Source organism: Lactuca sativa, chromosome 2 (assembly GCF_002870075.4).
Source record: "Lactuca sativa cultivar Salinas chromosome 2, Lsat_Salinas_v11, whole genome shotgun sequence".
Classification (NCBI taxonomy): Eukaryota; Viridiplantae; Streptophyta; class Magnoliopsida; order Asterales; family Asteraceae; genus Lactuca; species Lactuca sativa.
The window spans coordinates 147475929-147493142 of NC_056624.2; the positions used below are offsets into that span (position 1 = coordinate 147475929).

At 34.6% G+C, this 17214-nt stretch overlaps 1 protein-coding gene and 1 long non-coding RNA gene across 3 annotated transcripts; one reads left to right on the plus strand and one right to left on the minus strand.

The window, feature by feature from the left end:
* Window positions 1-3050: 3050 nt before the first annotated feature.
* Window positions 3051-10715, minus strand: LOC111885142 (wall-associated receptor kinase-like 6). Its single transcript, XM_023881420.3, has 2 exons — window positions 9191-10715; window positions 3051-4426 (listed from the first exon to the last, which is right to left on the minus strand). Exons 1-2 carry the CDS (start codon window positions 10623-10625, stop codon window positions 3264-3266), a joined length of 2598 nt encoding a protein of 865 aa, XP_023737188.1. The 5' UTR covers window positions 10626-10715; the 3' UTR covers window positions 3051-3263.
* On the plus strand, window positions 10712-12798 carry LOC111885143 (uncharacterized). Of its 2 annotated transcripts, XR_006188191.2 has the most exons (3): window positions 10712-11558; window positions 11658-11721; window positions 12426-12798. It is a non-coding gene; the product is annotated as an uncharacterized LOC111885143 (long non-coding RNA). The 2 variants fall into 2 exon arrangements; XR_006188189.2 differs by having other exon boundaries at window positions 11658-12798.
* The last annotated feature ends 4416 nt before the right edge of the window (window positions 12799-17214 follow it).

Genomic DNA, 17214 nt, shown 5'->3' on the forward strand with positions numbered 1-17214 from the left:
AGTATATATCGCAGGTAATGTGTTTGGTTTTGTAGTTGACCAGGTTGAAGTTTAACTTCTTAATAATTCCTTTGATTAAATGTATGTTCAGATACATGGAAAGGATTTACCTATGTGATTGTGAAGTGTAGTCGCATTTCAAGAGGTTGTGGACTTGGCCTTGATACGATCATGGGAGGACCAGGACATACGGCTTAATAATAGTGTCAAGTTGTATTTTGCTAGAAATTTCAATAAACTAGTATGTATTTTACTTTATGGTATTCAAATGGGTTGATAGGTTGAGTTCTTAAAACACTCTAATTCTCGAGTATATTTAAGAGTATGATACTAAGTGGAAATTCACCATTACGACATTTTCATTGTGTACTAGTTCGGTTTTGTGTTGATAAATTTAAGTTTTTTCAATGGTTACACTAAAATGGGGGAGGATTGTTGATGATTTTAGTGTCACCAAGTCATTTTGTGTAAGTAGAACTTACATGTAAGCTAAGGGGCTTCGTAATTTGTACTCTAATATGTTTGCGTTTGTGCGGAGTGCGGAGTGCATGTATATATAAGATCGAATTAGAAGCCGGTTTGACGACTAGTCAGGGGTCCGAGGGTAGCGCCCTTGAGTTTGGGGTCTAGGGGCATCTTCTCTAGCGGGGCCCAAGGGGCAGAGCCCTTAGATGGGGTCCCACTGCTAGGTCAGCAGGTGGGGTTGAGGGGCCGCACCCCCGCATCGTTTTGGACAGCGTCGTAAAAGCTCTTCGAATTTTACATGTGGATAAATAACGGAAAAATCAAATTCTTGAGGGGGATTATGGTAAAATTGACTAATATCGCCAGTTTTGGAAACCCTTAAATTCCTCATTAATTCTGGATTCCCTTGACTTCTTTCGAAAGGCATCTATGACGACCAACCCAAGAAGGAAACCCTACATCTCATTTTCTATATAAATTACTATTTTTATTGAGGAGAAAAACCACCTTTTAGCTGTCGTTTTTCTTCCTACAAACTCAGAATATTCTAGCAATTTGGTTTATGTTTTTTTTGTCTAGATTCATAAGGATTATCCTAAGCTGACTTTCTTGTAACCCGAGCATAGGGTAGAAAAATTAGTTTGGAAAGTGTTTACACGATCCAAGGGGTATCTAGATCTCCACTATAAACCTTAACCAACTTCTAACACAAACCCAATCCCACATTGGTAAAATAAGAAACTAGATGCTAACATATAAGGAAATGAGTAATCCCTTCTATCATCAATAGGTTTTAGAAAATTAAACCTTGTTGTTCTTTAATGTTGGGCATGGTTGGGCTGGTAGCGATCCTAACAATAACATTACTATGTATGATCTATTGTACTCTATTAAGAACTTGTACAACATCCGACATGAGAAAACCAAACGTATCAAGCACGAATGGGGTGAACACGTGATAATTTTCCATGCTCGATTTCTCGAGTTTTGTGACTTTGCATGTAGCAGCTTTTAAAGCATCCTGTCCCACCTGAAAGCTCCCAACTCTCAAGCCCATGGTAAGAGATACCCTTGTAAGGTCCACACATGCATGCTTCCCTCAAACCCATTTAAAAACCAGAAGTTAGTCTAAGGGTTGACCTTCCTTCTGTCGAGTCAGTCAAGAAATTCACAGACGCCTCTTTCTTTCTGAAAACCCCAACGCACTTAATATATCAAACAAAACATTCCTAACCATATCGTGTTGGTATTTAAACCCTAGGATTTCTTTACCATGAACCACATGTTCTCCAAAAGAATCCTAACATGACATGTGACACAACGAACATATCTCGTCAGGTCGGAATATTGAGCTCAAGAGCCAATGTTTAAGGATAGCACGATACTTCGTAGGAGACATATGATGGCCAAACTCAGGGATAGCTAGAAGAAAATCTTGAGCATGTTGTGCTTCTAAACACTTGATAACTACTTTCTACCGAACCATCATGTCGAAATGCACTTCCATGTCTTGGAGAAATTTCTAAAAATGGAACTCGCTAGTGTATGCTTGGATTTAAAGGGGGGGGATGTACTTATTAGTGAAACGGTAAGATGTGGTAACACCCATGACTGGCCCTTGAGGCAACAAAAGTGTGTGAGCTAGTTAAATTATTTTCTCATATTAATGAACACCCTTGTATTTTAAAAACCATAATTATGGATAGTTAAACTATGTCTTAGGACCTAAATTTCGCAACATCGCTTAAAATTGATTAAATGTTTTGAAATATAAATTTAAGACTTTTAACTTATACAAATGGCGTTTCAAAATTACTCATGGTTAATCTTACTTATACTTTAAGAAAACTGAAGCAAGCTTGCTTATTTATTTATTTATTTATTTTTCTAATCTTTAGGGTTCATAGTTGTTATTATCATGTGGATTTTATATGATTTTGCAATAGGTTGTATAATGACACAATAATATACTACCAAGAGGCCCTTGTAATATCTACAAGAACTATAACCATATACGGCGGTTTAACATACTCATTCCATTTCTTGGTAATTTTTACTTGACTTAATCGAGAAAACTATATATTGATGTTTGAATTCTTAATGCTAACTTTTTTACTTGGTTATCATACTTTTACACCAAACTATTATTATAAGGTAAGTTGGATTGGAAAGAATGGTTTCCATCATACGAAGAATACATTTGATTTTGTATTTTTCATACGTAAGAACATACATAATATATTAACCTTGACGACTAGTTTCTGAATAGAAATGTTGATGGTAGTTTTTGTTGATGAAAGTTACCAATATATGGAATCTGAAATATAATATTCAACATTTTTTTGGTGCATTTGCATTTCAGCATTTTGATCTTCATTTTCAATCCAAGAAATTGTGTACACTTCCAGTTGTATTTCATTTACTTAGTTGACAAATATCAAGTCTCTACTTGTTATAATTTTATCAAAACAGTAGTTTTGAGAATTTTAAGAAATTTTAAAAAATTGTAAATTGTTTTCAAATAAATCTATTAATATATTAATTAATCATTCTAGATGTTGATAAAACTCAAATGCTATATATACAAAACACACATTGTATTTATTAACAGTACAACATATTGACTTTCATATACAAAGTAGACTTTATAACATTTAAATTTTAAGATAGACGAAGGAAGAAAAAAGAGACATAGTCTGTACCATACTCTTGACTGTGATAGACAACTTATTTATCAACACACAATTATAATAGCATAAACTAAGACGTGATTATAAAAACTTAAAATTTACCAGTATTCATTGACTAGGATTGTGATAAAATGTTATTGATGTTGATGTTGACTCACCATATATAAGTGCTACTTCCTCATAATGCTTCACATGTCCAAAATTAGGTTCATCTGTAGAGGGAACATGTGATAATCTGATTCCTTCTAACTCAGAAGCAACTTCTTTCATTGTTGGCCTATTTCTCCCATTAAAATTCAAGCATTGCATTGCCAAGTTAGCTATGGCCAACAACTCAGACCTAGAACCCTCTTTAACAACACTTGCATCAAAAATAGACATCACCTGGCCTTCTTCCATGGCTAACATGAAGTGTAAAGCTAAACTTCTGTTTTCACCAAATCTAGTTAAAGAAATTGGTTTTTCCCTTGTCAAAAGTTCTAACAAAACAACTCCAAAACTATATACATCACTTTTGTCGGTGAACTGGCTTGACTGGAAATACTCTGGATCCAAGTAACCAAATGTCCCTTTGACTAAGGTAGTCAAGTGTGTTTGATCTATTGACACTAACCTCGAAGTTCCAAAATCCGAAACTTTGGCTCTATACTTTTCATCCAAAAGTATGTTAGTAGTTTTGATGTCCCTATGGTATATTGGAATAGAGGTTGCTGAATGTAAGTACGAAAGTGCCCCTGCAACCTCTGTAGCAATTTGTAATCTCATGTTCAAAGAGAACAAAAACTCACTGGTTTCATCATGAATAAGGTCATATAATGTACCATTTGATATGAACTCCGAGACTAGTAATGGCACCTCGGTCTCTAGGCAACATCCCAGTAGTTTGACGACATTTCTATGACTTACTTGAGAAAGAATGACCACCTCATTGATGAACTGTTCTAGTTGGCTTTCATCAACCACCTTTGATTTTTTGATTGCAACGATTCGTCCATCAGCTAGCATGCCTTTATATACTGTACCTTGACCTCCTCGACCAAGAATTCTATTCTCATTAAAATTGTTGGTGGCCTTATCTAATTCGTTGGAGGTGAAAAGAATGGTTTTATCAACTAAACTAATATCGGTTGTTTGTTGTTGTCTAAGAAGAATACCACCATTACGTTTAAAAAAACTTTGTTTCCTTCTCTTGGCTTTAGTTTTCTTGATTATTTTGTACAATGCATAGCCCATCACTATTAGCAACAGCAGCCCTATGCTTATACTAACACCTGGAAAAAAAAAAGGAAAATATTATATAAAAACATAACGTAAGAAAATTAAAACTTTCAGCAATATTGTACAATGCATAATTCATCATTATTAGCAATATATTACAATTGCTTGAGCATTTATTTTATTCTAGTATTACTTACTCTCATTTAATAACATTTCCATTTTATCATCTAAATGATATCCTATATTTATAACATTATTGTTTTTACTGGTTAATTTAAGAATGAATTACACGAATGTTCCACGTGGTTTGGAGTAATATTAAATAAATATATAATTATATTTTTTTCATTACATTAATATTAAATAGTCCACGTACTTTTAACAAATATATAATCTATATTTTTTTCATTACATTAATATTAAATAAACAATATTATATTTATAATACACTTATAAATAAATATTATACACGAATTTATAAAAGTATTACACATACACACTTTTAAATAAATATTATATATACATTTATATAAATATTAAACATACACATTTTTAAATAAATATTATACTTGCATAGATAACATATTTATGAGTTGAAATAAATTTCCCACAAATGATCAACTAACGCATTTCGTAGACTGAAGTGTGCTTCTTTATCTTTAATACGTTTATATTGAGCAAGAAATTGTTGGAATTGACTGTCTTCGTCTGTCGTCAATTCAACCTCTATCATATTTGTAATATATATTTTAATTATAAGTTTTTGTAAAATACGTTATCATTTTTTAAAATTTCAATATGTATTTAATTTTTTATATGAATTTGATGAAAAAAAACAAATTTTATATTTATAATTAATTAATATAATTTAGTATATAACAAAACATTATAATTATTAAATATTATATTTAAATTATAATTAGTAGGTAAAAACGAACTAAAAATGTATAAATATATAAATAGAGGGACTAAAACCGACAACGTAAAGTTCATCCCCATTTTGGGGAGAAATGAATAGTATTCCACCATATTTGGTGTAATACTATTCATATCCCTCAAAATGGGGGAATAAATGGGGGAGAGTTTGGAGAAGAATTGAGGAGAAAATGGGAGAAAAAATGGAGAATGGGAGTGGCATGGAGATGCTCTTAGCCATCCAATTACCTCACTCTTCCTTACTTGTCTTTACGTGCATTTCTTTTCATCCTCTCTGTTTTGGAATGAAGAAACTCAAAAATCCATAAATCACCTCCATATACCACAGGTCGCATCTATTCCTGGGAACCACTATGGTTTACTCTTAATTTACTTTATTTAATATGCAAATTAAAACAATACTAATTGAATTTTTTTAATTTGTGTAACTATATAATTTGAACCATATATATATATATATATATATATATATATATATATATATATATATATATATATATATATATATATATATATACATACATGTTAATGTGTGACAGTCTAATTTTGTTAGATCGTGAGACGTAATCGTAGGCACTCATTTTTTAGATTAAAAAAACATTTTTAAAATACAAACTAATTGAAAATTTTCGATATGTTTCCTTTAAATATTATATTCATCATTTATTTTTTACAAAAATAAATAAAAGAAATAAATAAAAAATAAAAAAACTATTGTTTTTTATATATTGTATTAGAATATGAAAATATTACATATCTGATAAATCTAGTAGAGCTCTACAATATTCTAACATTCTAAAAATCACATTATAACATTTACAGTGTAATATTTTATTAGAATATTTCGTGTATTTTTCAAAAAAAAAAACCGTAATTTTATTTTAAAGATTTTTTAGGTAAATAAAATGATGAAAATAATAATTAAAAAAAGAATTTTGAATTTTCCTTTTATTTTTCATTTTAAAATTATTTTTAGATTGTGTTTCACATTTTCACAAAATTAGCATGTTCTCAAATAAACCTGAAACTATATATATATATATATATATATATATATATATATATATATATATATATATATATATATATATATATATATATATATATATATATATATATATATATATATATATATATATAGTCAAGATCAAATAAGAATGAAATTTTTGGTAGGAAGGTAAGAAATTTTTTATATATATATTTTCTTAGGAAAAAAATCAAATAAATCATTAGATGATTCAAAAGTAAGATGATTCACAAGAAAAAAATCCGGAAAAAAACACTTTTATGATTCATTTTTAGGTAAATCAAGTAAAAAAATCACTTTTATGACAATTTTAGTGAATATCAACAAAATCATCGTAAAAATGAATCATCGAAATGTTTTTTTCGGTATTTTTTTTTTGTGAATCATGTTATTATTGGTTCATCTAATGATTCATTTATTTTGTTCGCCAAAAAATAAGCCGAAAAAAAAATTTCTTATCTTCCTACCAAAAAAAAATTCTTACCGGATCTATATCCTATCTATATAGGATATAGATCCGATAAGAAATTTTTTTTGGTAGAAAGGTAAGAAGTTTTTTTTTCACATATTTTTTTGACGAACAAAATAAATGAATCACTAGATGATTAATTTGTAAGATGATTCACAAGAAAAAATTCCTAAAAAAAACATCTTTATGATTCATTTTTAAGTAAATTAAGAAAAAATTTATTTTTATGATAATTTTAGTGAATAACAACAAAATCATTGTATAAATGAATAATCGAGATGTTTTTTTGAGAATTTTTTCTTGTGAATCATCTTACAAATGAATCATCTAATGATTCATTTTGTTTGTTCGCGAAAAAAATATGTAGAAAAAAAACTTCTTACCTTCCTACCAAAAATTTCCTTCTTATTTGATCTTGACTCTCTCTCTCTCTCTCTCTCTCTATATATATATATATATATATATATATATATATATATATATATATATATATATATATATATATATATATATATATATATATATATATATATATATATTGCAAATTAAAAGGAAAAATCTGAAAACTCTTTTTTAAGTAATATATTCGTTATTTAATTTATCAAAAAAATAATAATAATAAAATAAAAATCATCATTGTTTTTGAAATATGAGTGAAATATTTTAATAGAATACTAGAACGTAGATAATAAAATTAAATTTTTTACAAATATTCTACTAAAATTTGTAGATATGTTAAAAGATTCTAATATTCTACTTGAATTGTTAGATTTGCTAGAATATTCTAATATTTTGTTTGAATTTTTTGAATATTTATAGTTTAATATTTTAGTAGAATATTCTATCATTTTATAAGTTCAATTTGAATATTTACAGTATAAAATTATATTAGAATTTTTTCATATTTTATGAAAAAAATGTTTTTTTTAAAAAAAAAATTTGAGTAAAATAAATGACGGAAATAATATTTAAAAAAAAAATCCAAAATTTTATTTATTTTACATTTTAAAACTATTTTTAATCTCCAACATAAGTAGTTAGGATTGCGTTCCATGACTCAGAGAAAATGTTGGTCTGACATCAATCTAACCCACATATATATATATATATATATATATATATATATATATATATATATATATATATATATATATATATATATATATATATATATATATATATATATATATATATATATATATATATAAAGATTTTGGCTAAGCTTAGTTAATCTCAGTTTTTGCATATTATCGATTCCAAATCGGTTTAAGTTAAAAATAATGTTTGGATAAAAATAGCTTATTTATGTGTCATACATACATTTAATAAGTCAAAATCAATAAGTTAGAAATCCTTAATTTATCGCTTATAGGTTATAAGTTATAAGTTGTAAAATATTAATGATTTTTTATAAACTTAGCCAAGCACACTCATAAGAGGATGGTCAAGAGAATCTTTCAAATAAATGGGGTAAATGGTTAGTTATAAAAAATGTTATATACTAACGGAAGTTTCTAAAGATAATTTTTTTTTATTGATTTGATATATTAGATAATTTATAATATTAGTTAGTTACGGATGTTGTCAAGATATTAAATGATCTATGTATTGTTTAGAATTTGATATTCATGTCATTACGACTGTTTTGACAAATATTTTTAATAATATTTTTATCTGTATAAAGTATTTTCTTTGTTATTGTTTTATATATCCATTTGAATAAATGTAATTAGAAAAAATCATAATATTTAATATTTTAATATAATTATGAATAAGTTATTAAAATCATAATAACGGTTTGGATAAAATTATGCATTTAGTCTATGTTATTTCTGTTGCAACGTCCGTCATATATAGAAACACTACCCTTTCTTTACTAGGGCTTTTTCTTAAAGTTTTTTGAAGTATTTTATATAGCTACTTTTAATATTAATATGAACATTTCGGTAAAAGACCTAACCCTGTCACCTTCTTCATCATCACATGAAACATCACCACACATTGACTAGCGACCACCATTTATCCATCCCTTACTTCACCATATGCATCCCCACTGAGATTATACTTTGTTGGCACAAGCACCACCTCCATTGAATTTTTTCAAAAATACAAAACTGATAAAAACTTATAAGATTTATAATTATAAAAAAACGATTATAAGATTATATAATATTTGTGTACTTAGTATTTTATATTAGATGTTAAAATGAACTACATAATTAATTACTCAAAAATCAAAAAAATTAAAAAATTAAAAAATTAAAAATTAGTTAAACAATAGATGAAATGCTGTAAACTAAACGAGGTTAATTATAAAACATTAAAACAAATGGTTAATGTTTTAAGGAAAAAAATAAAATTAGAATAAGATCAAGAATACCTTACCTAGAATAACACCCAGTGAAATTTTGTTGTCATAAAGACACGTCACATCCGAGTCCAAGCCATCTTTATAGTAACAGTGCCCCCCTTTAAATTCGCAATCTATGCATTTTTTGTCTTTTTTAGCGTTTCCACCTTCGTCCATGTAGCCCCATTCCAGTGATACTGGAACAAAACGCTGGTCCTCCACAGTAGATTGACTGGAAAACCTTCCTCTCATGTATGAATTCTTATCCACCAAGAAGGCAGACCTACTGCAGCTTACATTTCCAGCATGTGATCCTACCAATTCAGTTAGATTCAAGGTAAACGATTTGAGATCATAAGTCATTGTAGTTTCACAACAACCGATGCCAAAACAGTTGTTTCTTTCACTAACACTCTCATTGCTACAACTAGTTGAACAACCACCGCTAATATCCCCATTCTCATTAATGATGACGCCATTGCCACACCCTTCAACAACGAATAAGTTACCATATTTAGAAAAATAGAACGGACTTTTGTTTAAGTCAAGACTACTATTCTGGATTGGATTCTCGCAATCCGAAATCATAGGGACACTAACAGTGAACCTTTCAGATTTTATATCCAACAACTCAAGATTGTTGAGGGCGGATAAATATGGTGTCGAGGAGTTACAATGGATAGTGAACCATTCATTCCCTGAACAGCTTCTTCCAATCCCGAAAGGATATGGAATCGAGAAATTCCCACACGTATTGTTGCATCCTACTGAAGTATCATTTCCTTTCAAAGAAAGCGACACAGGAACAAAAGAGTGGTCCTGGCCAATAGATTGGGGACCAAAAGTCGGTTGGCGATACTTATACATCAAGAAGGCAGACCCACACAAGGTTCCGTCTCCATCCTGGCTTTCCAAGCTTGTTCGATTCAATGTAAACCACCGGAGATCATTAGCAATTGTAGTTTGGCAACAACCCACGCCGAAGCAGTTGTTCAGGTCACTAACAAGGTCACTAACAGTACTATCCTTGCGACAAGTTGTTGAACAACCACCAACAATAGTACCGTTCTCCATGATGATGTCAGCATGGCCACACCCCTGAAACACGAGCATGTTATTGTATCGGGAATAACGGAAAGGACTTCTGCTTAAGTCAAGACTACTGTTGTGGAGCGAGTTCTTGCAATCAGAAATCATGGGGACATTAAGAATGAGGTGTGTGTAATACGCGTTCAACACCTCCACGTTGTTGAGTGCAGGAAGATAAGCCCTCTCTGAGTTACAGTCAACATTGAACCATTCGTTCAGAGAACAATTTATTCCAATCCCGAATGGGAAACGAATATTGGCCTGGCCACAGCGACGGTCGCATCTCGTCTGGATGTAATTCTGTGCTTTTGTGAATGTTGTTAGCAAAATCAGGATAAGGAAATGCAAAACTTGAAACTGCTGCATTTTATTACCAACCATTCAAGGCGGATAATGGAAGGAGGGATATTTTAATAATTAAATCTCAGTGAATTTCTGATTCTGTGCTCAACTGTGCTGCCAGGTTCGCTATTTAACGGACAAATTTAATTCATGGTTTACCTTGACTCAACAGGTTGAAACTTTCCCCTTTCTTTTCCACAAATAAAACAAACCGGTTAGAATAAGAACAACATATTTAATATTTTCCTATTGGTTTAATATTAATAGAAAAATTGCAACTCTAACGAATTTCCGATATCCAAATCGTAGCTGAACTATTATTTTACAAACGACGTGTTACGAAGTCTACGCTTGTAATTTCGCAACAACTACTTCCATGGTAAATTTGGTTATTATATTATTTAACTGACAGTTTTTTCTCAGAGCAACTTTTGTCAAAAAAAAAAAAAAAAAAAAAAAAATTCAGTAAAATAAGATTTTTGTTAGAAAGGATTTCTTGTTCGATGCTAAATAATATAATGAAAATTAACAACATAAAATTATTTATACTATGAACGAACGGTGAGTGGAAAACCGTCATCCATATCACAGCCGTTCAAAATCTTGAAACTTTTAATCTCAGCCGTTTAAACTAAATATTTACGGTTGTTGTGTAGTTCTAGCAATCGGTTTCCGACGACAAATATGGAAGCAACTTGGGGACAAGAAGGAGGAGGGTCGACAAATACGAAGCCTTCTTTGTCAAATAGCTAGAAGCATCCCGCAAGATCGACTCCACTTCTCTAATCGGTTTCCTAATTGGTTTTATGCAAGAAACCGTTGAATCCACCCCCATGATCTTCCTTCTTCATCGCACTCAACTGTCCCATCTATATAAAAGTTCAATTTCATTCTAATTGCTTCAAGCCTATGATAATCATTTACCGCAAATCAACTGAAAACGTTTTTCCCTTTGAAGAAAAGCCATCTAAGGTATGCCTTTAATTCATGTTTTTAATCTGATGTTGTTACTGTTAATTCATCTCTTCTCTTCCGCTTCTACGATTTTTGTTGTAAGAATCTTGGTGGTAGGTGGTGGGATTAAGCATTTGCTGATGGTTCGGGCGACATTCTCGCCGATGTCTATGCTTATAAGGTATTCCTTGAATTCTATTACCATCATGACATTTCTTCCGACTTCCTTGATTTCATTTAGAGAGTAAGAATGCCATGTTATCTGTAAGTTTTATCCTAATTCGTAAATCAATGGCATCACTATGCATCGTTAAGGATTTGCTCAAAGTATCGATGATCGCCAACTACATTCAACAAAGAATAAACATATATTTTACTTAAAATGTGTGTGGATATCTCTATATAGGTACTAAATAATCCGTTTTTTAATCTTACTCAATTCAGACTTGAGAATTTAACTCTTTACTATACTGCCCACAAAACCTCAAGACGAAGATCAACACAGTGAAACTAAAACACAAATGAGCTTACCATCAATAGTCTACTCACAAACATGGTGACATGGGATTAGAATTGGCATGATGTCTTCTTTTGGTGAAACAAATGGTGTTATCAAGTTTGGAGCTAATTGCAACCATTAGTGATGGTATTGCTGAACATACAATCTGGATATATAGATGAATTATAATTGGTTAGATTAAGTTTTGCATCATTTAGTGGGATTAATATAACATTGGCATTAACATTAGTTGCTAATAATATAAGTGTTGGATGCTCACCTTTTCGGTAATGTTAATTTGTTTTGTCCACATCATAACCCTATGTCCTTCCTTTTTTGCTCCTACACCTTAGTTTCTTTGAAGTTTGATCTTTTCTTTTGTGCAGTGATTCGTATATCAAGAACCCAAGTGTGTATTTTGTTTGGAAACTAGAGTCTCAAAATGTTTTATCTGTTTCCAATTTGAAGATTTTTTTGGCAAGGTGACTTTGTTGGGGAAGAAACATGGCTGTAGAAGCCTTGTAAGTCTAAAGACCATTGGAGAAAGCACAACCTTCTGATCATGGGTTAGAGTTATTATGACATTTTCAACATACCAATAACAATTTTGCTATCACCTACTGTTACAGGACCTAGGAAAAAGGTATTATGGCATTGTCAACATACCAGTAGCACATGATAAAGGTTTTGTGTGTGTTACACCTTGTGTCTAACCATATTTGATCTCTCTACCCAGGAAATTTATCATTTTATTGATATTCTCAAGTGCTTCATGACTAGATAGGTAGGTTTGCATATTATGTTACTCGTTTATGCTACTGGAAAGACACGCTTCTCCTATGAACCTTAAGCCTAAGAGCAAATTTTTGTGTAGGCTAACATAGCATATTGAATTCTTTAAAAAACTTTTAGATGCCCTTTTAGTAGTTACTGTAAACAAAATTTTGATACAAATTTTAAATGAACATATTGTATACTGCGAATATGGAAAACTAAGGGAAAATAGCAAAGAACTCTACATAGCTAGAATGGTATGTGTTATATGATTTATGTGTGTGTGTGTGTGAAAGTATGTTCCTATGTAAAGCATTTTAAACTATAAATAATTAACACTCCTTGCGTGATTTTACTATTTTTTTAAATGATTTTTTTTTACTTTTGCCTATTTGCATACTTGATTTTGAAAGTATGTTGCTATTTTGAGCATTTAATGAAAGTATGTTGTGTAGGTACCCTACTGAAACGACCCAAAAATACGACCCAAAAATTTCGTTTTTCAATATAACCAAATCCATAATCTGAGTGTCATATCATAAAACCATACGTGATGTATCCCAAACATAATAAAAACACTGTGCGGAAAAACTGTATCATACTATGTCAAATCAAAACAAACTAAATCAATTCCCAGGATAAAAGCTAAAACTGTGTTGTGTGCGATGCTATCACCCCGAGCTCTTCCCTCCGCTTGCGGAAGTACCTGAAACCAAAACTGAAACTGTAAGCACGAAGCTTACTGAGCTCCCCCAAACTACCGCATACCATACAATATATAAGTAAAGCACATACTGGGCCTTGCCCGCTGCATCAGACCGAAGTCTGGAACTAGCTGCATCGGACCGAAGTCCGGAACTGACTGGGACCTTGTCCCCTGCATCGGACCAGAGTCCGGAACTATCTGCATCGGATTGAAATCCGGAACTAACTGCATCGGACCGAAGTCCGGAACTGACTGCATCGGACCGAAATCCGGAACTGACTGCATCGGACCGCAGTCCGGAACTGACTGCATCGGATCGAAGTCCGGAACTAACCGATCATGGCATAGCATAACACATAACACTATCATAATCACATATACTGCATACTGCATCGGAACAGAGTCCGGAACACATAACACAAACATGCTTGTATCACAAAGACATCAAGCACTCTAACTACGGGAAGGAACTCACCTCGTAAACTGGTTGCTGAGTGTGTGACTCTAGAAGCTAACTGCTGCTGCTCCGGTATCTCCCCGGCTACAAGTCCATAAACACACTCAATCAAATACTAAACACTGCACTTGGGTAAAATGACTCTTTTACCCTTAGTCAAAGTCAACTCTCATTTGACCTCACTCGCCGAGTTGGGCCGCCAACTCGCCGAGTCCCTACTCTCACTCTTCAACCCTACTCGCTGCTACTCGTCGAGTATGGCGTCGACTCGACGAGTACCCTCTTGATCCAAGAACTCAGACAATCTTCATCCGACTCGCCGAGTCATATGAACAACTCGACGAGTTGTTCTTGAGCTTAAGAATATTGCCTTGGACTCGCTGAGTTGTATGAACAACTCGCCGAGTCCCTCCATTACTGAGTCTACACTCAACTCGCTGAGTCCACCCCACTATTCACTGGTCCCACTCGACAGACACCGCTCAAAAGGAAGGAATCGGGAACTCGCGACTCGACTCGTCAAGTCGTTCTTCCGACTCGCCGAGTCACCTCCATGCAACTATTCTACACTCGTTTCTGCTCGGATCCAAAACATACAAATGATAGATCTGAGTCCAATAAGCTGGTTTACCACGTAAAGTTTTCAACTTTACGTGTACAAACACATGAACAAGGGAATAAAGGCTAAAAGATTCTTAAAAGGGGTAGATCTAGGGTTAATATGCAAAATAGCTCCAAAAAGGCAATAGATCTGGGCTCTACAACTCCTAAATAAACATATCTAAAGATATCTCGGCATAATAGGGCTTCCATATCAACATAAGGCTTGAGAAAGGCATCAACTAGATCTAAAAAGTGTTTTAAAGCATAAAAGGGAAAGAAATCAGAAGAATACCTCAAAGAGCTCTTGCTTTCCCTTGAATCTCTGCTCTACAATCCTTCTCCTTGCTCCTTTCTTCTTCTCCTTCTTCAAGCCTTCACAAATGCACACAAAAATCACTTACAAACACTCAAGAACGAATTAGGGTTTTCTCACAGCTTCTGAGGGTGAAGGAGGCGAGAATGGGGGCCATAAGGTGGCTTAAATAGTGGGCAACCCGGGGATTTAGGGTTTCTCCCAGACGGACAGACTCGCCGAGTCCAGAATATGGACTCGCCGAGTCTCCAGCTAACACATGCTCGAACTCCCGACCCTACTCGGCGAGTCAGGCTATGAACTCGCCGAGTCCCTCTTGCAAAACTTCAAAATAAATACCAAGGAATTAACATACCGGAGACGGGTCGTTACAATTCTCCCCCACTTATCTCAGACTTCGCCCTCGAAGTCTGCTACGGCTGAATCTGCAAATATCTCTGGATAGTGCGCTCTCATCTCCTCCTCCGCCTCCCACGTCCACTCAGACCCCTTCCGGTGCTGCCACTGCACCTTCACTAACTGAATTACCTTGTTCCTCAAGGTCTTGGTCTTCCGGTCCAGAATCGCGACCGGCCTCTCAATATAATTCAAGCTGCTATCAACCTGAATATCCTTTAGGGGAACGACTGCTGACTCATCCACCAAACACTTCCTCAACTAAGACACATGGAACGTGTTGTGGATCTGACTAAGCTCCTCAGGAAGATCTAACCGATAAGCAACCTGACCCACCCGGGCCAAAACCCTGAAAGGACCAATAAATCTGGGGCCCAACTTGCCCCTCTTCCGGAACCTGATGACACCCTTCCAAGGTGAGACCTTCAGAAGGACCATATCTCCCACCTGGAACTCCAAGTCCGAACGCCTCCTGTCGGCGTAGCTCTTCTGCCGACTCTGCGCAGTCTGCAGCCTACTACGGACCTGCTGGATCAACTCGGTCGTCTTGAGCACCACCTCTGTGCTCCCGATGACTCGCTGACCGACCTCGCCCCAACAAATCGGGGTCCTACACTTCCTCCCATACAGTATCTCAAAAGGAGGTCGATCAATGCTCGCATGATAACTGTTGTTATACGAGAATTCCGCTAACGAAAGATACGTATCCCAACTGCCACCGAAATCTAGAACACATGCCCTAAGCATGTCCTCGAGAGTCTGAATCGTCCTCTCGCTCTGCCAATCCGTCTGAGGGTGGAAAGCGGTGCTAAAATGGAGACGAGTACCCATCTCGTCGTGGAACCGCTTCCAGAATCTGGATGTGAAACGGACATCTCGGTCTGACACCACCGATACCGGCACTCTATGACGTGCCACAATCTCTCGCACATAGATATCGGCTAACTTTTCTGCCGATATACTCTCCTGGATCGGAATAAAATGGGCACTCTTCGTCAACCGATCCACTACTACCCATATCGAATCCACTCCCCGTGCGGTCCTGGGAAGCTTGGTGACAAAATCCATGGTGATGTCCTCCCACTTCCACACGGGAATGTCTAACGGCTGCATCTTGCCGTGAGGTCTCTGGTGCTCCGCCTTGACCTTCCGGCAGGCCAGGCATCTCTCAACATACCAGGCGACGTCCCACTTCATGCAGGGCCACCAATAATCAGGTCGAAGATCTCGATACATCTTCGTCGCCCCTGGGTGGATAGAAAATCGAGACTTATGAGCCTCGTCCATCAATACCTGCCGTACTCCACCCCAGTACGGTACCCACACCCTCCCGTGAAGCGTCAGCAATCCCCGACTGTCATAATCAAACGAGGCTACTCGGCCCACTATCCTCTCACACTTCTGCCTCTCCTCCTTGAGGCCCTCCATCTGAGCCTCCTTGATCCGCTCCAACAACGGAGTGATCACTGTCATCCTCAAACACAGATCTCTGATAGGGGCCGCCGACACTTTGCGGCTTAGGGCGTCGGCCACCACGTTGTCCTTTCCTGGGTGGTAAAGGATCTCACAATCATAATCCTTTAGCACATCCAACCACCTCCTCTGCCTCATGTTCAGACTCGGCTGATCCATAAGATACCTCAAACTCTTGTGATCCGTGTAAATAGTACAACGGACCCCATAAAGGTAATGCCTCCAAATCTTGAGGGCAAACACAACTGCCCCCAGCTCCAAATCGTGGGTAGGATAATTAGCCTCGTGAGGCTTCAACTGTCTCGAGGCATAAGCTATCACATGGCCTCGCTGCATCAATACTGCTCCCATACCTGTGATCGAAGCATCACAGTAGACTACGAAGTCCTCTACTCCCTCTGGCAAGGTAAGGATCGGAGCCTCGCATAATCTCTGTCTGAGGGTCTCGAACGC

Excerpts from the sequence above, each read along its gene's own strand:
- LOC111885142 (XM_023881420.3), bottom strand. The coding sequence starts at position 10,625 with ATGGTTGGTAATAAAATGCAGCAGTTTCAAGTTTTGCATTTCCTTATC. Across the intron at positions 4,427-9,190 it reads TTCACTGGGTGTTATTCTAG|GTGTTAGTATAAGCATAGGG; the intron begins GTAAGGTATTCT and ends TTTTTTTTCCAG.